The sequence below is a fragment of the Camelus dromedarius genome, chromosome 28, assembly GCF_036321535.1.
Source record: "Camelus dromedarius isolate mCamDro1 chromosome 28, mCamDro1.pat, whole genome shotgun sequence".
Taxonomy (NCBI): Eukaryota; Metazoa; Chordata; class Mammalia; order Artiodactyla; family Camelidae; genus Camelus; species Camelus dromedarius.
The window spans coordinates 18,058,257-18,081,049 of NC_087463.1; the positions used below are offsets into that span (position 1 = coordinate 18,058,257).

General features: G+C 48.2%; 1 protein-coding gene across 6 annotated transcripts in view; it reads right to left on the bottom strand.

Moving 5' to 3' along the window:
- Nucleotides 1–22,793, bottom strand: part of BCL2 (BCL2 apoptosis regulator) — a 158,735-nt gene that overhangs the window by 23,974 nt on the left and 111,968 nt on the right. For 3 of the 6 annotated variants that reach the window (XM_064480394.1, XM_064480393.1, XM_064480395.1), the window contains one exon: nt 15,058–15,245. The exons of 2 other annotated variants lie outside the window; for them this stretch is intronic. In XM_064480394.1, the coding sequence (XP_064336464.1) occupies nt 15,058–15,245 (188 nt within the window). Of the gene's footprint in view, nt 1–6,124; nt 6,224–15,057; nt 15,246–22,793 lie in introns of all 6 variants that reach the window. One more of the 6 variants, XR_010378199.1, reaches the window with a different exon arrangement.

A 22,793-nucleotide genomic window follows, 5' to 3' on the forward strand; every position in this document is an offset into this window, starting at 1 on the left:
GTTCTGGGAATGTATGAGTGAGACACAAAAGTCGCTGCTCAGGAAGGAGTTATCTGGGTTGCGAGAGTGGGGGGTAATTCTCCCACCTCCACCAGGCGGCTGCTGCCATAGTCTTCTGATTTGACAGGCGACACTCTTCAAAGTGTACTAAGCCTTGTCTCCACCAAGAAGGCAGAGGGGCCTCTTCTCATTGTGACTTCACTGAGCTCTCATTTCGGCTTCAAGAAACAACCTGGCAAGTCATCTTGGTTGTAATGCAACCAGGGACATCCCCTGCGTCTCTCTGACCTCTCTAACTGCTCAGAGGGAATTTTCTCCTTTCTTGTGCTTTTTCTGTAAATTAGCCTAATTGATGGGTCAAGTTAATCTGTTCTGACTTCCCCCCAAAATTCCCTTCCTCACACCGACAGGGCCTGTCATGACCCTCAGCTACTTTCCCCGATGGCTCATCTCCCCTCCACCCCCAGCACAAACCCACCCCCTGCCTGACCAACCGCCCATCCTGCACTATCTACTGGGCATCAGCTATGTGTCTAGCGTGACCTCAACTCTGGGGTGGACGCAAGAGAAAATCACAACCATTCCTCTGCCTCGAGCTGGAGACAAGTATGTGGAAGCCAGGAAGAAGGAAGGACCTAAGTGGCAGAGGGTGTGGCCCAGACCCACGGCCTCGAGAAGGGTTCCAGGAAGCACAGGAATGAGTGGGCAGTTCATCCAGGCCAGGTGGCCAGGGTGAGCCAGGGGCTGGGGACAGAGTGACAGCAGAAGCTGGAGAGGCAGGGGACGCCTGACCGCACGGCTTTCCAAACAAAATCTCATGGAAAAGATCATAGACATGAAAGTCAGAGCTTCTTACACTTCTGTGGGCCCAACCCAATTTCTCATCCTTCCTAGTCATGTGGATACACGCTAATTTCCTTGGCAGCCTTAGTTAAAGCTCTTAATGTGATCTGAGTGCCTTAGAGATTAGCACGATTATAAATATAAATGTTCAAACACGAGCAAGTTGAAACCAAATGCCCCTCAAACACTGGCTTTCTGTGCTATGAAGGTTTTCAGTGGTGCCTTGAGCCCTTGGAGAAACGAGCTGAGAAACAGAGTGAAATGGGCCCAATGGTGAATTCTCCAGGCCAGGCCCCTACACAGGAGGGAGGAAACCCGGTAGCTGCTCTCCACGTATATAATCGACAGCAGCCGGCAGGACAGCTTTGGATGACAGTCTGAGAAATACGAATTCAGAACTTCAAGCATGGGCTTGGGTCGGAGATACTGAGGCTCTGATCAAAACAGACGGTCTTTATTCAACAGCCAGCCTGCAAAACATCCCCTTCATGTCGGGACTGCTTTGTAGCGCTTACGAGAGACTCACTAACAAACGGTTATAAATAGCCATCAAGGAGTTTATTTATCTAACTAAGAGAAAACAGTGTTCAAGATTTTTAAAAACATGCATTTGACACCAAAGAGATGTAACTGCTATGAGCGCAGAAACAGAGCACACCAGACCGAGCCCCATGTTTTGATGTGGTCACTCTTCGCTCAGCAGAGCTGCCACTTGGCAACACTTTGTGTGCCCAATTCTAGGTAGTTGAAAATTTAAAAACACACCTCTTTCAAGAAATTCTAAATTTAAACTTTTTTTTTTTCATTAATTGGTCAAAATTTTTCTTAGTCCGAAGGCTAACTGATTTTACTGTCAAGTCAAATGAGGGCAGAAGGGAGGCAGTGACTGAATCTCTTTCATCTTCTCGCATCTGTGCATAGGGTTTTGTAAACAAACCAACCAACTTTTCTACAGAGCGCTACTCCTCAACGTTCTTACTATTAAACAGTGAAGTGCAAAGTATTCCGAAGAGACGAAAAGATAATAACTCGCATGCCTACTGTCAGCACATATGAGAGTAGAGGTTCTTTTCTTATTTTAAGACGTGATCACATGGGTTTGGTGAAACTGTAGGATATCCACTGTATCAGGATGGTGGATTCATCAGGGGGTAATGCCTTATCTTCAACTTAAGTATCTTCTGCCTACGTATTTGGCTCCTGCAGCAGCGGATACAGGAGGCTAGCACACCAGTGTAGCTTCATGCAGCTCCACCTGCATGGAGCCCTGCTGCCTGCCCACTCTCTCGCCTGAGAAATTATTTCACTTAGCCTCTGATTCTGCAACTGCATCTCCCACCCTTCCAGAAGGCAGCCTGATGGAGAAGACAGAGCACAAACATCAGAATAAGACAGAACTGGATTTGAACCTCAACTCTGCAAATTCCCAGCTGTGTCAGTGCGTTGCATGACTTAGTTGCTCTCTTTTCTTTCCTTGGAAATACTTAAATATGAACTCATGGTAGATGAGGTCTTCAACGTGTCTGAGCCTCCGTGTCTCTCAATTCATAAAACGTGGAAAATAAGACTCTAGTTCTAGAGTTGGCATCAGAATAAATTACTTTCGTGAAGCATTTAGCACAGGGACTGGCATTCAGTAACTGTGACTCCCTTCCACGCCTCTCTTAGCTTCCACGGAACTGTCCAGGATCTCAGTTTCCCTTTCCTTTCAAGGAGGTGATAGGGAATGCAAATGTGTAAACAGCAGTATGAACACTTTGAAGCTGGTAAAGTTCTTTTTGCAGGATTCGTAGTTTTTGATTTGAGGAGCTTATATCCTGTCATAGTCAAGGCAGAGTGGTGTGTAGTAGAGCGCGGTGCAGTGTGCCGTGCGCCGAGAGGGGAGGGATCTCTGGGGGGCTGAGGGTGTGGAGAGACACTGGGTGGAAGAGGAGGGTGTCAGAGACCCAACTGGGTTGGGTCTGGGTTGGAAGCTACAGGGCGCCCTGGAGTCTGGGTGAGGGGATGGTTCACAGATGGGGTTTGTTGCTTGTCGGCGCTGTCTGCTGCTCTCTGCTGCCCCCTGTTGGCTTGGAGAGGGAAGAGGAGGATGGTGGCTGAGATGCAGAGGGAGGCAAACAGGTGAGGGGGTGAAGGAGATGCAGGCTGGGGAGGTGGGGAAGAGAGGAGGGCCTGTGAGGGCCATCTGGAGCCCTCTCCTCCTTTCTGTCCCTGGACTGCTTGTCACACCCTCTTTCTTCTGTTCACCCACCCCCCATTTTCTCTTTGCAGGTCCGAGGCTCATCCCCGGGGCTCTCTCAGGACCCGGGTGTGAACCAGCTGTGCGGCCCAGGTAAAGTGCATTCAGCATTCCTGGGACTCCTGTTCTCGCTGCTTGTCTTGTCTGAGGGCATCTTCAAGTAATCCTGAAGGCCCCAGGGCATATTCATGAGCTTTGTTCCAAAGAAAAGAAAGGCTGAGGGGCAGAAGACAAGGATGGACAAAGAGGTGAAGGAACAAAGAGTTGACACAAAGCCCCTCCAGCAGCAGAAAGGGACTAGGGGAAAAAAACTGCAAATAACTTTAGCCATTCACCTCAGCCCAGTACTTTCAACTTACAGAATACGAAGAGGCTTCTGGACTCAGACCACTGACTTGTGGGGCCAGATAATTCTCTGTTGGGGATGGGAGACCATTGTAGGCTGTTCAGCAGAACCTCTGGCCTCTATCCACTAAATTCCCTGCCTAGTTGGGACAACAAAAATGTCTTTGGACCATGCCATTGTCCTCTGGGAGGCAAACTCAGCCTTGGTGAGAGGCCCTGCCTTAGCACATTGGCTCCACCCAATCACCTGGAGGGGTGCGTCCCCCACACCTGACCTTGACCTGAGTGCTGCAAGCATGTCGCATGTCCACCTGCCCATCCACCTGACGTCCACAGGAACAGAAACAGAGGCTTCCTTCCAAGGCCTGATTTGGCGTGGGGTGGGGGCTCCCCTGTTCTGCTCAGTAACTCAAACCAGTGGACTTCATAACCCAGGGGCTCTGTGCCCAGAGTCCTGATTTCCCGATTTCTGAGCCAACCAGAGATGCAGGTAGAAGCGTTTGCCCAGAGGCGGCCGGGGGTGGAGAGTAAACCGTGGAGACGCCCTCCAGCTTCTCCTGTCTCCTCTCCCCGAGCTCAGTGAGGAGAATACTCCGCAGCCACTCACACAAGCCTGGGGCCACCCCGCTTCCCGCTTAGACAGTGAGTCCCGGAGCTAAATAAGAAAGCCTTCGCACGAATAAACAGTTAAGTTAATGGTGGGTCTGACAATTCGTTTTTGTTTTCCTGAGGAATTAAGTGGGTTAGGCGTCCTCTGGATAAACCAGAAGGCAAGAAGATAAAAGAATGGAGTCCAAGTCCCTTTATTTTTTAAGCGGGGAAACTGAGTCCCAGAGAAGTGAAATGCCAAGCGGCATGGAGGCCAGGCCCAGACACCTCATGACGCCTTGTTCTAAACAGTTTCCAACGTTCCCCTCCATCCAGCAGCATCCCGGAGCGTGGCCCGGGGGCTCCTCAGAGCGTGAGCCACCAGCTACATCTGTACCTCAAGAGATGGCTTATCTCATAGAAACCGTTCGCCAGGGGTTGGCTCATAAAACAACGCAAGAGGCAACTGAACAGAGCCCCCTCGAGGGGGACCTGTGCCTGGCTCTGTGACACTGTTTTCAGCGAGACGTTGTATTAGTTGTTTTCGGCTTTAACCTTGAACTCCAGCTGGCTTTATCTTCTCCCACTTATTGTAATGCTAATGCCATGCACAGTGTAAAGGTCGCACCTGTGTCTCTACGTCATATGTCATCAAAGTACCGTGAAGAGAACACTATGTGGTCTCTATCAGAAGATCAAAAAAAGGAGAGCAAGAGGCGGGCACTGCCCCTGACGTGGGCGCCCGGCCCCCCTCGAACACGGGGACGGGCCGGGCCCACCACGGCTACCGGAGGCTGGCTTCCAGGCCAGGCACACACTGTTTATTGACAGAGAGACAAACAGGCACCTGCCTGGTTTCAGGGTGACTAGGGAGTTTCCAGTCTGGATATGAGAAAACTTTTACACTGTACCCAAACATTCTTTTTCTTTTTTTTTTTAAAGCCAAAATTAGAAAGAAAACAAACATAGACAGGGTTCAACGTAGCAGGAAAAAGAAACTCAGAAGTCAAGATATTTCATAAGAAAAACTCTGACTGGGTCTGAACTCACCTGGCCTAGAGTCCAGGGTTCCTGTGATGGAGGTGGGGCCTGGGCGTGGACCCCCGGGGCCTGGGAAGCTAGCTGTCCTCAGACAAGTGCCCGGGTAGGAGGTCCCTCCCAGTGCCCACACTGCAGGAGTGGACTGGTTGGACGCTGGGGGAGTGAGAAAGTCACAGAGTTCCCAGAGGAGTGTTTTTACTTTAACCTAGCGGTGCCTTGAGGTGCAATTAATAAGTAACTGCCGAGAGCAACTCCGCAGCGAAGGCACTTAGCCACTGCTGCCCTCTGCCAACGCAGAATAACCTGATACTGTTTACCTGGCCGCCCAGTGACCCGGCCCTCACAGGCATTTCACTAATTAGCATAGTCCCTCACAGCCCCGCCTGGGGACTGGCTGTCACACGCTCCCCTGCATTCCAGGCCTCAGTCTGGGCCCGGCCCTCCGAGCCCCCCAAGCAGCCCGCCAGCCTGTCCCAAGAGCCCCAAGATCTGCCTTCCTTCAGGGGCCCCCTGTCCACCTGTAGGCACATTGGACCCAAGCCTGTCCCAGGGCCAGGATCCAAAGCCTACATCCATCTTCAAGAAGGCATCCTCTGAAGTGGTGTGGGAAAAAAGCTTTTTCGCTTGAAAATCACCCTGTATTGTACTGACTTGAAAACAGGTTGGTCAGCTTCCATTAAGCCAGGTTGTAACTGGAACTGATCGTGTCCATTAACGCACAAAACGCCAACAGTATTTTATAAAGCTGCCAGTCACCATTTAGGCCATGGTGAGTCATTAGTTCATGTGAGATTTATCAGTTTATAAAAGGGACTGGATTATTTAAAATCATGTGAATATAGATTTATACTCAGATTATCGACCTAAAAAAAAAAGTGTCTCCATGGAGCTCTTGTCTCCCAAACAGTGACGAGCAAGTTATCCTCCCTCTCACCCTCTCCAGTCCCTGCTCGAAAGAGAGCTGGGATCACGCTTAAGCAAATCAGAGGTAGGGCTGGGCAAGCGATCTTCACCAAAATCACAAAAACACAACTGAAAGAGAACTATTCTTAAGAAAGATTCATGTACCATAAAAGGGGAATTTCCAGAAGCCTCCGATATTAGCAATTCGCTCTTCCATTCCCTTCCTCTCGAGTTTCAAGATGAGATGATGACAAAAAGCCTGACCTGTCAGAAAAGAACATGAAACTCCGTATACAAACGTGGAAACTGGCACGGTTTACCCTTGCGGGAATTTCCACACCTGCTCTTCCGGGTCGCCAAGAAGAGGAGGAAAGAGAGAGAGAAAGCAAAGGAAACCGGTGCCCCCATTCACCCCCGTTCAGACATAGCCACAAACCCCGTTTTCTTACTTTAATATAAATAACACTACTTACTGAGCACATGTTTTATGTTTCTTGTGGGGCAAAAATAGTTTTTCCAAAGTAAACGTTCTGAAATGACTTTTTTTTTTTAAAGAAGCATAGATAGCTGGGAATTTTCTCAAGACTGGTGCAAGCATGGATTTCTCTCCTTTCACTTTCCATTTTTACATATGCCCTTAAGGCCAACACGCACGGGCTAATTTCAGTAGAATATTCCAGAGCGAGGGGAAGCGCTCCTCCGTCTCAGGGCGTCAGTGGTCATTTATTGGACAGTCCCTTTTTCTACTGGGATATTCGGTACCGTAGGGGAGCCGTGTTCAGGAAACAGAAGACAAAATCCAGTTGAGCAGGGAAATAAGCCAAACAAAAATGGACATCAAGATAAAAAAAAAAAACCACATATGAAAACACAGACGCATGCACATAACCAGCTGTAGTTTCTATAAGCCGGGCTCAAACTGCTCGCCTTGCAAAGATTTCCCGTACAGTGGGGGACTGCTCACGTGTATTTCTCAGTTTCTACTGGCCAACTCTTAAGGTTTCTACATCCCTTTAAGTGGAGTCATTTACATCATATCCACTTTTTATTTTTTCCAAACTCTCGCCACTTCACTATCTTAAAAATTTTCGTGGAGGTATAATTTACATACAGCAAAGTGAGCACATTTTCTGGGTACAGTCTGATGAATTTTGACAAAAGCAAACGCCCCTGGAACCCAATCCCCTATCAAGATAAGCAGCATTTCCATCCTCCCAGAAAGATCCCTCGAAGCCACTTCGTTTTAAAATTATTTGCATCTGAATGTTTTAGCTTGGAGATTATCAGAGCCAAATGTGTGGGAAGCAAGCCTCACCATCAATCATCTACTGCAAACACAGGTTGTGAAGGTTCTGAAGATGGTGCGTGAGCTTGCACAGACACGCCTGCAGGGACAGGCGCTTTTATTAAGTGCCAAGGGGCTTTTCAGGGACAAGCACAGGGGCCCCTCTCAGCAGCCCTGCTGGCAACCTGACCGTGAAATGAGGACCAAGTGGGTTTCTTTTCTGGTTTTGTTCTTTAGGCATCAGGGTCGACATGTTTAGAAAGAGGAAAGTTGAGGCAGGACAGTCAGATCCACCCTATTCTCAGAGGAGTAAATGCTCTGATGAGGAGGGTCCAACCACAGCTCAGAGTGCTCCTTTCCAACATTCTGTTGCAACATCGAAAGAGGAGTTCACATGACCAGGCAAATCAGAAATTGTCTTCACATTTCCTGTTTTCCAAATTTCCGAGGAGACCTTCAGGGAATGTCTGGCCCAGAGTCACACGTTCAGGGTGAGGAACAGTGACTCTACTCTGCCGTGATGTTGCCCTACGGTGAGGGAGGAGGGGCGGGGTGGGAGAAAAAACAAGGCCAACTGTGCTTCTTTTGGGATGGGGGTGGGGACACCCCCGATCCAATGAACCAAAATTCTGGCAGAGGGGCTAGGAGCAGAAGACCAGACGCAGCAGGAGCCGGTCCCTCTCTACTTCTGGTTTCTTAAGAAAGGTTGAGCTACTTCGTCAACATTTGACTTGTGCGTCTTCAAAGCAAAAACAGAATGAAACACGTCCCAAAATATTATGTAGGAAGCAGGTTTTTTTTTTTTTAATCACTTTTCCAAGATGGTACCCGAGGTAATCCTTTCTTAAATCCTCCAGCAATCAAAACAATGTGGTTACAAAAGTTTACAACTTTAAAACCTTTCAAAGGTCACCTCCCTGCCTCACACCCTCTCACATTAAGAGCATAACGGATATTTTGAGTCACACGTATTGTTCTTTGTACATTTGCATTTGGTGAAATCCCTCTTTTGGACCAATTTAGCAAGCAGTGCCTTCGCCTCCCTTGGTGAGTGTTCGCTTGTCTTCTCTCTGTAGTTGTGTGTGTGTGTGTGTGTCAGAGAAGTTTAGACTCCCAACGGACAAGATGAAGGTGCAGGCTTCGTCATCTATGTTTTCTTTTTGCTTGAATGGCTTTTCCATCTTGCTTGGGATGGAATTCCTTCTCCTTCACAACAAACTAAGCCCTTCAAGGCTCGGCCGAAGTGCATGCACTCCACCATGCTCTCGGACCTCCTCTCCTCTGCCCCTCCCTTCCTGACCTTTGGTTGAACTGACATACTTCTCCATATTTCAGGCTCAGATGGTGTGGTCTCCACCACCAGACTGTGTTATTGAGGGTCTTAACCAAGAGTTCCCAGGCCAACAGCAAACTGAGACTGTAAGAGAAAGATTGGCTAAATGGAAATCTGAACCCAAGCACCCACTGCTCCAGTGCAGGGGAGGAGAGTCTCACCTCCAAACACAACGCAGGGCAAAGAGCTCTCGGGCCTGGGACCCCGTCTTCCCAGCAGATGTGCTGTGCACGCCAGCTGTCACGGGAGGCCCGAGTGCTTTCTGAGGCTGCCTGCTCACTCCCCCGGCTGCATGTGGAAGCCAACGGTGCTGGCTTTTAGAAACATATTTCTTTCTCTATGAGTAATTTAAAAATGACTCATGCTCTCAGCTTCACCAGCCGGTCCATGTGACCCGCGGTGCTGGTTGAGTGTATCTATAGATGTGTAAACCAAAGCAGTTCTTAGAACACAGATTTCCCCCCTCCCACGTGCTGTTTATTTCCCTCCACTTCACAGGGCCGGAGCGGGGAGGCAGATGAGCTGCCCGGGGCCTGGCGGCTTCGCACTCAGACCTGGAACGGGCCCACTAGGAGGAAACATAGCCCGGCCTCCAGCAGGAGAAAAGACCGGAGGAGGGAAGAGACAGGCGAATGAGCCAATAAACTTACTTCGTGTGAGTAGGTGATCAAGGAGCTCTGAGGAAGACCCATACAAATTGAATACAGTGAGGATTCATATCAACAAAAGCTCCTCCAAGTTCTGCCTGTCTCTGCTCCGGCTGAGATTCAGGCCTAAAGAAGGAGAGGTCAGCCCCCACCCTCCACCACCTCAAACCACCCACCACTTCATTTCTAAAACAGGAAAACACCCCTCGGGCCTGGTGTGGTTTGATTTGGTAGCTCACGTATAGGAACATGTTTTACTGTCTCCAGCTTCACTCCTCCATCCCCGGAGGAGGCTGCGAGGCCAGCCCGGGGCCCTGCTGCTGCAGGAGGGACCTCGGGTGACACAGCTGACGAGCACGCCAGATAGTGCTTCCCACCTCCTCTCACTTCCTTTTTCTATTAAACCAAATCTAAAAACGCGCTTGCAAAGACCTCCAGAGTCTGGCCTCTCTCACTTTATTTTCCGGTGCTGTCTGTGTTACCTGCGCGATTTCTCCTTGGCCGCGGCCGGGTAGTGTCTTCACCGGCCCTCGGTTGAGCTGAATCGTTCCCACCCCAGAGCTTTGCCCACTCCCTCCGAACCCCCCGACGGCCTTCAGCACCACCCTCCGTCTCTCCACCCACCTGGCGCCTGTGACCTCCATCATCAACTGTTCACCCCATCCTCAAACTCAGCTCATCCCGCCGAAAGCCTTCCAGGGAGCCTCCCCCGGCCGTTCACGTGGTCTCAGCGTCTAGGTTGCCTGAACGTCTCCCACACTTCATTTTGTCTCCCCTCCAGCTCCGTTTTGCTACTTGATACACCATAGTCCCGTGTCTCCAGTTTGAGTGCAAGTTCTCTGAGGAGGGGAATCGCAGCAGTGGGCGACTGAACTTCCCAATGAAAAGAAGTAGTATTTTATTTTTGCCAAAAAGTAACGGCAAAGTGTAACATACAAGGTCTTACCGATTGTCCAGCCCTCTGTTTACTGTGACTGCACGTCGGCTGAAAGATAAACTTTACTCTTCATCCTAGTCGGAGGCCATGTGGAGAGGACTAAATGCACTGAATATTTGACAAAATGACAGAAACAGGCAACGACAGGCATTTACACAGCACCGTGTTCAAGCACTGGGCTAAGCATTTAACCAACGGCAATTCACCTGAGCCTCACACTCACTGTATGAAGTAGGCATGGCTATTATCCCTGCTTCACACGGGAGGAGGCAGAACAGGTCACTTGTCCAGAGCCACACAGTCAGAAAGTGCTAGATTCAAGCTCAGGTCACGGGGCTCCAGGCTGCGCTCTTAGGTACTAGGCTATATTCCTCTTAACAGGTGTGTGTTTTTAGGAGCCCGTCTTCTGCACGGATACCTCGTCGCAGTTAGGTACACCAAAAAAACCATCGTCACGCAGGTCCAATGTAAAGAGAACTGACAGTTAGATGTCATCTTGCAGAGAAACTTCAAAAAGAAGCATGGCTTTATGGGAGCTAAATAAACAGCATCTCTGAAGTGGAGGGAGGAAAGTCTGCAGGCCCGTCCTGGGGCCCGGGCAGAGCGGCACTGAGCATGCTCAGCAGGAACACCAGGCTCAGACCTCTGGGCAACTTTGCTCTAGAATCCCCTTCAGACCAATGTTACTAAACACTCAACAGAACCTTCCCAAATCCTTAATTTCTCAACATAAAGAAACTCAGTACCACCCAGATCATAGCTGCAGTGAGATCTGTTCACTGTATTTTAAATATCATCTCGCAGGCCCACACGTGGCAGGCCTGAGAACTCCAGATTAGGTACAAGGAGAAAAGCCTCATCTTGGTGGTCACATCATGGCAGGAAATGATGCCACCAGCAATTATTCATGTATTAGCAGTTGCTTAAGTACCATAAGGCTTTTAGGGGAAAAGATTGTGAGCCAGTGGTTGGAAATGAAGCCCCATTATTAATGTAGTCAAGCTACTCAGCTGGATTCAATAAAATAAAAAGCCCTGCCCGGACCAGTGTCTGTAGAAGAAGATGCTAAGAGCTATTTTTTAAAAATTTGGTTTTATTGAATCCAGGCTTTATGCACAGCATTCCTTCTTCCCAAATGGCTGAGAAATCATCCCATGCATTTTAAGCCATTTGGGAGGAAATGGACTTACGCTGTGTCGAGAAAGCATGGCTAGATTTAAGGGGAGCAATTCACAGTGTCTGAGGTGGCGGAAACCTTGGTAGCCCCCGGACAAATAAAATGGCCAAGCAGGCTGCGAAATCCTCTTGTATCAATTCAGTTCAGGTTGAAAACCACTCCTGGGAACCTACCATGTGCCAGGCCCCGAGCATCCCCAGAAGAACAAAATGTAACCCCTGTGCGTGAGGAATTTACAGCCCAGGAGAAGGAAACAGGAGTTCAGGACTGACACACTGGGAGAAGTGTTCTCGTCTGGATGAATAAATTTGGTAACAGCTCTGTCTCTGTGTCTGCACCTCTCCCTGGACTTGCCGCTGTCACTTTTTATGTCTCTGGTTCGGTCTTCATTGTTTTGGGACAGTTGTGTCCCCATCTCCCAGGCCCCAAGCCTCAGACCTCTCTGGCCTGGTGGCCCGCTGGCATGGTCTGTGTGTATCCTTCCAGCCACATCCTTGGCCAATGGCTCCTCCTGCCCCCACTGCCCTGCTCAGCGGCCCAGGTCACGCTGGGCAGTAACGCCAGGAGACCTTTCTGAGCCTGAGTATCTCTTGTCTTTGTTGGCTGCACAGCCTGGAAAGAAGCCACAGGAGTAATTTACTCATCGGGTGCGCATCGGCCCAGGTGCGTCACATTCACCCGCTTGACAAACATTTGCCAAATATGCCAAGAGCCCAGGTACAGAGGACGAGAAAAGGCTCAGTTAGGTAAGACCGCCCTCAAGGACCTTCAGGTCTAGAGAAGAAACCAAAAGACCTCAGCCCAAGGGGAAGTGTAAATAACAAATACACCGTATGGCAAGGTTAAAAAAACAGAGCTGACTCCCAGGGAGGGTCTAACTGAACCAGTCAGCACTGAAAACCAATCCCCAAAAGCGCAGAATTCTTGTGCCAGAACGCCTTCCAAGCTGTGCCGTCTACCGTAGAGCAGGCTCGTCGCCTTTTCGTTAAACTACGGGCCTTATCCAGTGTCGGGTACGGTCAGGGCTGCAGGCCCACTGGACACAAAGCCTGTGTGAGGACCCGCTGCTGACCACGCCCCCCCCGCCCCAGGAGGGACCGTGGGAGTGGCAGTGACGCAGGGAGACTGTTCAATACGATGCCCCCGAGAGACAGGCACTGGGACACAGGGACATCAGGAGGAGCCGAGGAGGAGAGCGACAGCTCCAAGGGAAAGAGGAGGATGTTCTACGGAGGAGGAGAAACCCGGCCAAACAAACTTTGGATTGAGCCTTGAAAGATGAAAGGGTTTCTATTTGGGGAGAATTAAGGGGAACACTCCAGACTGATTAGCTGCCAGGAGCCCCAGGGGTGGTGCAGGGATCAAACATGCACACCTGACTGGCTCTGGGATACGCTCTTGGGCATATAGGGTCACAGCGATGTCCCCACCATCACACTGTCACTTCCAGTTCTCCTAAAACCCCTCAAAGTCATGTCCTGCCTACAGCCCCGATTCCTCCCAGCTCCCTTCACGTTTACTCCTTCCACGCTCCTAGGATCCTAGTGACGCCCTTCGCCAGCTCACAGGACTTCCCAGCAAACCTGGGTTTCTGGCTCATCTTGGCTCCACTGCCCTTGACTCCCCACGGTGGCATTCGGAGCTGGTCCTTTCACTCCCATTCCTTCTGTCAGCCATTGTATGTCAAGGGCGGAGTGTCAGAGGAAACAGTAATACTCAATGATGAAAAACAGACAACAGCTACCAGCTGAGGACATTTGTATAAGGTAGGCTAATAGTCACACGCCGAGAAGCTACCTTACCGTTTGTCACTCCAGCTCTCCCCGGCTGAGACCATACAATAGAACTACGGACAGTGCATGTATATATTATATATACAAACAATGAACTCTAATGAAATACATTTTGGTGGGAAGTCATTTCAGAGACCAACAGTATCATAGTGAATTGGTACTCCTCAGAAAGGTGTTAAATGGGGGTAAGTAATAACAAACCCAACACTGGGCAGATGATCTAATTGTATTGACCTTTGATACCTAACCAAGGGGAGACAGGACATCAGACTGGTTAAGTTTGGGTAGGAAAACGTTGAAGACCACAGCCTATGGAATGACGCACTCCTTAGAGCGTGGTTTATTTATCATACTGGTTGACCCCTTTACCTCCCTCTCTTCGTTTTCCTTCCTCCCTTCTGCAGAGCTAGGCACTGGGCTAGAAGCTGAGACTCCAGAGAAGAATGTGGTCCCTGCCTTACGGCGCTCACATGCCAGCCAGGGAGACTAGCAGCTCCCAGGTCCTTACGTCGCCACGTGATAAGGTGCTATAACAGAGGAATGTGGGAGATGCTACAGGAGCACGCGGAAGGTGGCACGTGTTCTGAGTGGATTTTAGTGGACTCTCCGGCATAGAATTCTATAATAAGTATTTCTTGCATGTCTCCTTGCTGGGGGGTTAGCAGTCTTTCACAATCACTTATTCTCATTCTTTCTCCTTTTCTGTCTTCTCTCCCTCTCTCCCTTCCTTCCTCCAACATCTATTTATCTCTCTCTCTCTCTCCATTCATCTAACTGTAACATTTTAAATTATGTAGCTTCCTAAGACAGGCCCCTGTCCTTGCTGCAGGGACAGCCTGGCTACCAAAGATGATTTTGCTTAAGTGAAAGCTGACACAGGGAGCTGGAGTGTCTTCTCTGGGGGTCTTTAATAAAACAGGATTCTTCTCACCTGTCTGAAATGATTAGGTGGTCCTGCCTAAAGGCAGCGGGGCTGTCTGGAGGACTTTTCAATAGCTCCTGTACATCCTTGTTTCCTTCGCTGCCAACAGCCCCTAAATGTCCTTGGACCCAGAGCAGCTGCCACCCTTTCAGTGGCTGCCCAGGCTAAAAGCTGAGGTGAGGAATGGTGGCCCTAGAGGGTCCATTTCCACATCCGTAGAGGTCACTGTTGCAGCCCTAATAAACACTGCCAGCTCTGCACTGAGATTCACGCCTGGGGGACAGTCACTCATAGCTGACATCTGGAGCCAAAAACCCATGAGCTGCTTGGACTCAGAGTTTTGTTCTCTAGCTTGCATTTTCTAATGCCTTAAAGCTCCTGATCTGTTTCCAACTGGAAGGAAATGGAGACTGCTCCCTTCACTGATAAATTAATTTGGCCTCTGTAGCATAAATTTTCACAGGTTCCCTCATCTTCTGTTCAGTATAAAGTCTTCCTGGAACGTCAGGGCTTTTTCGGTGGTCTGCATACCCACGGGAGAGAAAAGGAAACCTGAAGGTGGCATCTAGGACCATGCTGACCAATGGTTATTGCACCTGCTCTACTGGAATCCCAACCAAAGCGGCTGGCCACCCTCAACAGCTGAACCTAAACCACAGCGTGTCCTCTAAACTGGAGCCCTCAAATCCTGGGGCCACCTGTATCCTCTGAAACCTTCACTATTCGTACTTCTGTTTTGTACATAAAGAAACATAGGTACAGATGATAACGTGAATGAGCGGATATGAAATCTATCAGGCTTGTCACAGAAGGCCAGTGCATTGCTGCTGGCAGTTGGCTGGGCATCGGTACAAAGAGAATTATACCAATCAGGTTCCTTCTTCCAAAAACTTAGAATCCGAAGACCACCCTTTCATCAGGTACTCTTGGTAAATAGACTGTTTGAGATGGTTGGAGAAGGGTTAATTTCCCTTTGAGATGTCAATAAAATATTATAAACTGACCTTCTGTAGGATTGTCTCGTTGTGATCATCAATGTTTTCTTCCCTTTGGAATTCAAAGTGAACTTTTTTGTATAAATCTGAAATCCATGTTTTGCCTGCGGATTCATAGCCACTTGTGATGTGGATCTATCACCCGCCAATGGGGAGAGTTCAATGCATACTTCCCAAGTTTTAGTCTCCATGCTGGCCTAATGGGTTAAAAAAAAAAAAAAACCCTTAATTTCAAAGATCTAGCTTCAAAGATCTGACCCTTTAACCTTTCAGGAAGTGAAAGGATTTAAACAGCCTGCTGATACGTTTCGTAGTGTCCACCTTGTAATTCAACAAGCATGGTTTCAATGAGCCTGATTCACGGCCCCGGGTAGGGAGGTTAGGCGATTCTGATGAATTCAGATAAAGTGTAATGAAAATGCTTAGCAACTGGGGGCCCAGCAGGGTTCAGAAGGCTTGCGAGAGAAAAGCACTTATAATCATGAGATGAGAAGGGATGTTACTGACAACAACCAACAGATTGATAACGTCCTTTATTCTTGTCTGAGTCTAGTTAAGTGCACTCACAAAAGAGCTACACAATGCAATGGGTAAAATGAAACTGGAGAACCTTCTGGAAGAAAGAGACTCAAGTATATATGGTAAACATGCTTCCAGTTCTAGGAGATGGAGATAATACGTATAATGGATGGAACAGAGATTTCAACTCTGACCTGTAGCTGGGCTAACGCATCCAAGGCACAGATGATTCCGACTGACCCCCCACAATGCAGAGTGCTGGGCTTATTCACGGTCTACGTAGTTAAAAACCTAGCAAATGAACGCAATCTCCACGAACAGCTTCTAAAGACAGATGGAGTGCCTCCCCACGTAGTTACTTCATGCATCCTTCCCTTCACCGACTCACTCAGTCAGTATTACTTACTCGGTCATTATTATTAGTCCTCACTCATCTGTCTGTGGAGCAGGAATGATGCAGACATTAAACATGCCCAGACTACTTGGCCCCAAAGAGCTGGTGAGATGGATCTTGTTGTTTAATCAAAAGATAATAATTTTCCCACCTTAGATCTTCAGGGAGCCAAGGATCATGCCTTAGAGTAGGGAAAATGGGAAGTGATGAGTTCTAAACCATCAATTCTACTTGAAAATGTAAAAAGCCTTTTATGAGGTCATGAAGGCAGAAACGTCTATCTTTACGGTGCACGAATGGTGCTCAACTCAGCACTCTAGCTCATCTTCTAGCTCATCTTTTTCACCATTATCAGCATTTCCACCGGCTCTGCACAGGATGTCTATAAATAGTGATTAAAAACTGGGGGGGATGGGGGGCAGTGTATTGTCTAGCCTGAAATTACCTTTCAAAACCACAAAAAGTTTAGCTCCGATATAAAAGTTGGGATCAGTTGTTCTCTTTGTCTTATTCCTGGGAGAAATGAACACATCTAAGATGAAAAAAATTCCATTTTAGCATATATCTTATGGGCTCCCTGCTAAAATACACAAATGTTAAAAACACCAACTCTGCCTGAACATTTTGGATGTTATTTGTTTAAACATGTTTGTTTTCTTACTTAAGCTAAAAATATCTTCCCCTAGTGTTTCTGAAGGGACGTTTAGACTAAAATAAAAATAAAAATAAATGACATGTTTAAAAAGTTATATTCATCAGACCTGGAGCAGAGGACAAAAAATGGGTACAGGAAGTGAATTTTAGGACCTATGCAGTGGTTTTCCTATTTTGGTTGCTCTAAATAGATGTGGAAATACAAATTGAAAGAAAAAAAGTCCATCCCCACCCTGTACACGTGAGGAATGGAAAACTACTCCTCATATTGAGTTAAGCTTAGAAATAAATTAATATATGTCCATATAAAAATGCTTCCTGTTTTTAATATTTAATTACATATTAAATATTTATTATAGAATATTGTCTATGATCAATTTTGACTTACAGTTCCCTTTTAAGTGAGAAAAACATAATAAGAATTTTAGCATAGAAAGGGACATTAGACCTAGAGTTTCTTCCCTTATATAATAGAATCTTTTATTAGGAATGTCTGTGACTTCAGGAAGTCCATAAATTCCCTTAAAATAGTTGCGTAAGTTTTCTGTGTTTGTGAATTTTTCTGGGGAGAAGGTACATAGTTTTAGTGTAACTCTCGAAGGAGAAACATATATGATATTTACTATCATACACACACACACACATACACACATACATTCATTTAATTCTTTATAAAACCCCTCCAGGGAGTCAGTGCTTTTTGACCCTCATTTTACAGGTAGTAAATTGAGGCCCAGCGGAGGTAAATGCCCTGTCCAGGGTCACATGTCAGCCGGTGGCACAGTCCATTCTAGCACCCAGATTTCCTGCATTCTAGAGTAGCAGATGTTTCACTGAATACTAAGTGGCCCGAACAAGACTAGGAACCCAGAACGTTACTCTCTGAGAAACAAGACTGGGATTCAGAATTTCTAGCAGGTGTCTCAGCAGGATGGGGGGTGGGGGGTGAGTGGATGGCCCTGTTTGCTTTTTGTTCTCGTCTCCCTACTCTGCTTCTCCTGATGCATGTCAATGGGTCTCCTGTCAATCACACTCTAGTCTAAAGTTAAGCACCAAATTGTACTTTTCTTTTGCGAGCCAACTAAAGGATGAACATCATTTTCCATAATTGGTCACCTAAAGGGGGGTTCTGTGGCCCTCCCTAAGTGTAATCACATCTCTGACACCTCCGGCAAAACCTTGAATTTCGTGCAATTCCATTAGGAACCACAGAGGATACCCACCCCCTGCTTTTAAAAAATGCTCATCTGCCATCTCACCTAAGATGTCATGCTGAACCACAAATCAAAGTGAAGGGGTGTCTTGACATTCTAGAGACGGCTACCGTATTTTGTCAAAGGTCACCTTCCTCAGACATAATCTTCATTCAAAAGGCCAACATGAGTGGTCTCTCAGTCACTCCGAGGTTCAGAAATGGTTCATCCCGTGGAAAATCATCAGGCTTCATGAAAAAATATTGGATAAGAATGTTTGAATCTCAGTGTTGCCTGACTTCTCCTTTGTTGAGCCTCAGAAGATAGAGGCCAATTTGAAGTTTACCAATTTGTCAGCTGATGAAAAAAATGTATATAGAAAATACATGTTTAAGTTAGACTTGGCAGTGAGGACTACCCCAGTACCACAGTCAGACTGGCCAGCCGCGTGCTGTGCGTTCTCCAGGCTCTTTCACGTAAATTATTCAGGATACTAACAACCCGCATGGTGCACACCCAGGCCAATCAGGATAGGCGTCAGCTGGCTGTAAACAGCTGGTGCAGCTGTGCTGGGGCATCCCAGGTGAATGCCAGTCCTGGTTAGTTCCATTTGAGGCCCCTTGTTGGTGCTAAGGTTTAAGAAGAAATTCAAAGGTGAGGAAACCCAAGCTCAGAGCAGTTAAGAGGCGGCCTGGCCCAGTCAGCCAGTTGATGGTAGAAATGAGATTCAAGTTTAGATTTTCTGACCCCTCCACTCTCCTCCTCTCATGACACAGGTAACCAAAAATGTTCTCAGGGAGACTAGGTTGCCCGGAGCCCACGCCACATGGGACAGCGAAGCTATTGGGACCACCCACCAGATGATCTGTTTAGACACATTCTTAGAGCCTGTGGGACAGAGGACCTCTGCTCTCAGAACACAGTGACCAGGGGCCGGCTCAGTAGCACCTGTTTTACTGAAATCCTGGGAGCCTCAGACAGGGGAGGCTCTCACACCAGAGATCAAACTTGAGATAAAGGGAATGAAGTTGACTTACTTGGGTGATAAGAATAAAGTTGACCTGGGACGATGGGGAAGGCGGGAGAAAATTGTTAATGACATTTTTCAAGCAAAAGTAAATCTAAAAAACAATCTCAGTTCGAACTACGTCACTGTTACCTGGTTGTGTGTGTGCAGGGACAAGCCATGCAGTTTGCTCCCGTCAGCATTCTGCACGGTCCGCTGACAGTACGTTACTTTATTAAACGGGGAGCAGTGGCGGGAATGGAAACGCGTGTTCTGAGAGCCTTGGTGATAAAATCACCTGCAGACTAATCAAGATTTTCCGTAACAATGAGACCGGGCAGAGGAACAGGTCCGCCTCCCTTGTCCTCTCTCCACACCTTTCTGACACTAGGGACCCACTGAGTGTGTGGAGGGGGCCTAGGAGGCCAATGTGAGTGGTCAGGCATCCACGGACCAGGCGTTTAAAACCTTCCTGCTCTTGACTCATAATAGGAAGTTTGCCTGGCAGTGTCCAGTGCTTGCTCAGGAAATGTTTGTTGATTGAATAAGGGAGTGAGTCAATGAATGAGTAAACGAAATAATGAGTGAATGAATGAGTGAATAAGTGAGTGAAGGAGTGGTGGGTGTGTGGGGCAGCGGCAATCACACTCAGACTTTAGTCGATTCCTGGGACCCCAGTCAGGTAGACTGTACCAAACATGCCTTTCCTAAGGGCAGGTGAAGGGTTAATTCTTCTGCCACACCTTTCATATCTCACTTCACTCACTTCTATCACAAAATAAAGAAGAGCACAATAGAACACTGGAAAAACCAAAACCTAACGCAGGGCCTCTGACTCCAGGCCCAGGTCTTCTTTGTGACGATGGGCCAGAGGGTCCCCCTGCAGTTTCTCTGAATATCCACCCTGAGCCTCCCACCATCAGCCTGGAAACTCAGCCTGGAAAGCCCGTCCCTCTCCCTCCCTGCTTTCCTAAACAGCCCACCTCCCCACGGCGAGTCCCTCATCTCCTGAGCAGCCCTCCTCGCCGCACTTCTCATCCCTGCCTCCCCTGGAGTTTGTGGGAGACCAGCTGCCTTGCACCGGAATCTTTGCTCACGTTCCAAACTGGATCTTGACTTCTCCAGTGTCAGAGAACCCAGCACCGAGCCAGATGGATGGAAGTTTGCTGATGAATAACAAAGGCATTATGGCAAGTGAGACTTTGCCTCCAAGTGCTTTGGCTTTTCCATTTTCAGTGATCCTCGGGAAACAGAGCCCAAGCTCTGGGGTGAGAAGCGGTGATGGGCTCTCAGAAGGGCTGGAGGAGCGGGGCCGCGGGACGTGTCCGAGGCGTGGAGCTTCCCCGTCTGCAGATGGACAGTTCCCCAGGGAAGGGCTGAGTGGGCCCTCCCCATAGCACCCTCTCCCCATCAGGAAGAGGCAACCGTGGAACATGAACTCACCCCTCCACCTCTCCTCCCAGCATCAGCAGCACCCAGCCAGCCCGCAGGGCCGGGTGGAACAGTGTGGGCTCCTAAGCTGCCTCCCTGAGCTCAGAGACCCAGTGCCACAGGGGTGGGAGCAAAATCGGCCTGTGAGGTGCTAGTCCTGGGTTGCGTCCCCTGAGCCAGGGGCCTCATGCAAGTCAACAGGAGACCGGGCCGTGAAAACGCTCGGCTGTGGCCTAAACCACCAGTGAGTCTCAGATTATGCTACTTAATGACACCGAGTAATGGATTTTGCCAATTCTTCTTCTCTCCAGAGATCATGGGCCACCTGGCCACGGCCAGCCGCTAAATAGGAAAGCGCTCCAAGATTCCATGAGACTAAAAGTCTCATAACTGTTGTTTAGAAATGTAAATGGCCTTAAATTACAACCAGAGATGGAAATGCGTCTGGGGGGTGGGGGTGGGGGGTGGGGACGTTCTGTAATCCAGTCTCAGGGTTGAATCGAAGGCAAAGGGAGAATACAGACGGGTTAGAGATGTGGGCGAAGGTTCTCAGGGTGAAGAATATCCATTTTCATCTGAGGTTGAAATGCAGTTTGGGAAAACAATTACCTGCCCAGGATCCTGGGAAAGTAAAACTTCCTGGTCTCTATGCCAGGAGGAGCGATTGTAAAACAAGGGCTGAGAAGCTCACAAACAAGATTCTAGAATCTTATCCAAACAGCTGCAGTTCACCTTCGAGGAGCCCGGACTCACTTGGGTCTGATGGATGTTGCGACACCAAATTCGAGGTCTCCCCAGGCTGCTGCCAAGAGCCAGCCCCATGGGACAAAGAGAGAACAGTTGCTGTCTTAATGGGAGCAGAAAACAAAACCCTCCCCCCCACCCAACTTGCAGCTTTGTTGTGAAATTGTCACTGTGCCTTTGAGGAGAGATTAAAATCCTAGCCATGTCCAATTTAAAGGGCAGGTTCCCAGGCGGGGAAGGGAGAGGGTTTCAAGGGGGGAAAAAAGACAGTTGTGAGTGAATTTATGGAGGATTTGGGAATCACAAAAGTCATGGGACTTGACTCAGTTAAAATGAATGGAAAAGCACAAGCCCGTAATTTAAAAATAACAGCAAAATAAAGCTGCAAGGATATTCTGGATTGTTCTCTGCTGCTATTCTCGAGCTTGCTTGGGAATCTCGGAACAGGTTTCCTGAAGCACAGCATGAGTGCCGAGCGAGCAACTGTTGTTACCTACTTTCCTGCACTGGACACACAGATTCCGCAATGGAGAGTGAGAATGAATGGTCCACCCACCAACAAACACTTCCTGAGAGCCGGGGAGGTGCTCAGCAAAGTTGCAGGGCTTGGGAGAAAGAAAAAGTACATGCGTTCTCAAGGCATGGGCAGAACAGACTACAGAGTTTGAAACCAGCGACAAGAAAGCCGCCTGGTCTGGCAGCCTCACCTGATTCTCAGACACACAGGACACCCCAGCTTTCAAGAAGGTAGCCCCAAATCCCTCCAGAGCCCCTGAATCTCTCATCTGGTTCCAAATCTTTGGAAGAGCTGACGCCAGTTCTACACAGGAACCCTTCCACACGTTCCCTCCTGGTGCCATTTGTAAAGATGAGGAAAGACGGGTGATGGAGAAGTTCAAATTCCACAGCTCCGATCCCCAGGGAGCCACACGTTGGGGCGTGGGGGGAAGAGACCCCAACAGCACCCTTAGGAAGAGAGAGCATCTCAGCAAGAGGCCTGACTGTTTCCAGGGCCGAATGTTACCATTGGTCTTTGGATGGACATTGAAGAAAAATTCCTTGACTGCTCAAGAGATTTTTATCAAATGGGCTCATCCTCTGTAGGAGGAGGGGAATAACAGTATCTAATTTACAGGTTAGGGTTCTTATGAAGATGAAGTGAGTGGTTATGAAGATGTGTGGTGCTCTGAATGGAACCTGGCATACAGTAGGTGCTTAATAGATGTTAAATCTCATTACTGTTGTGAGTGCCATTTTTCTGATTGCTCCTTCATTTACCTTTCTGTTTTCTCACTCAGTGAGATTTCTGAATTTTGACACATATCAAAGAGGTATTTTGGTGAACATTTAATACTCGTTTCATCCGCAACGGAACTCCAGGGCCCCCCATTAAATAAGCGGACGGCAATTAATGCTACTTATCAAGTAAGCACAACTTTTCACAGGATTTTTAAACCCTTACATTTCTGTAACATTCTTTCCTTCTTTCCCCTTTTCTCCCTTCTTTTCCCTTCTAAATCTTCTAACAATTCCTAGTAGGTATTTTATTAACTCCTGCCAAAATGAGCTTTAGTGGTATGAAGATGAAGGTCATTTATAAAGTTGCTTTTCTGAATCAAACACCAGCGAGCGTCACCAAGTCGCGAAGGGCAGGGAAGAGAGGTCAGAACCCCACTATAAAGAAGAAGCCCTTGGTGTTGCTAGGAATTCTTGTCCTTAAGCAAAAACTGCAGCAGGAATCCCTGGGTGAAATGGGAAATGAACCACTGGCCAGCTCCCTTGTGAGACAGGGGCTCCGGGGGCA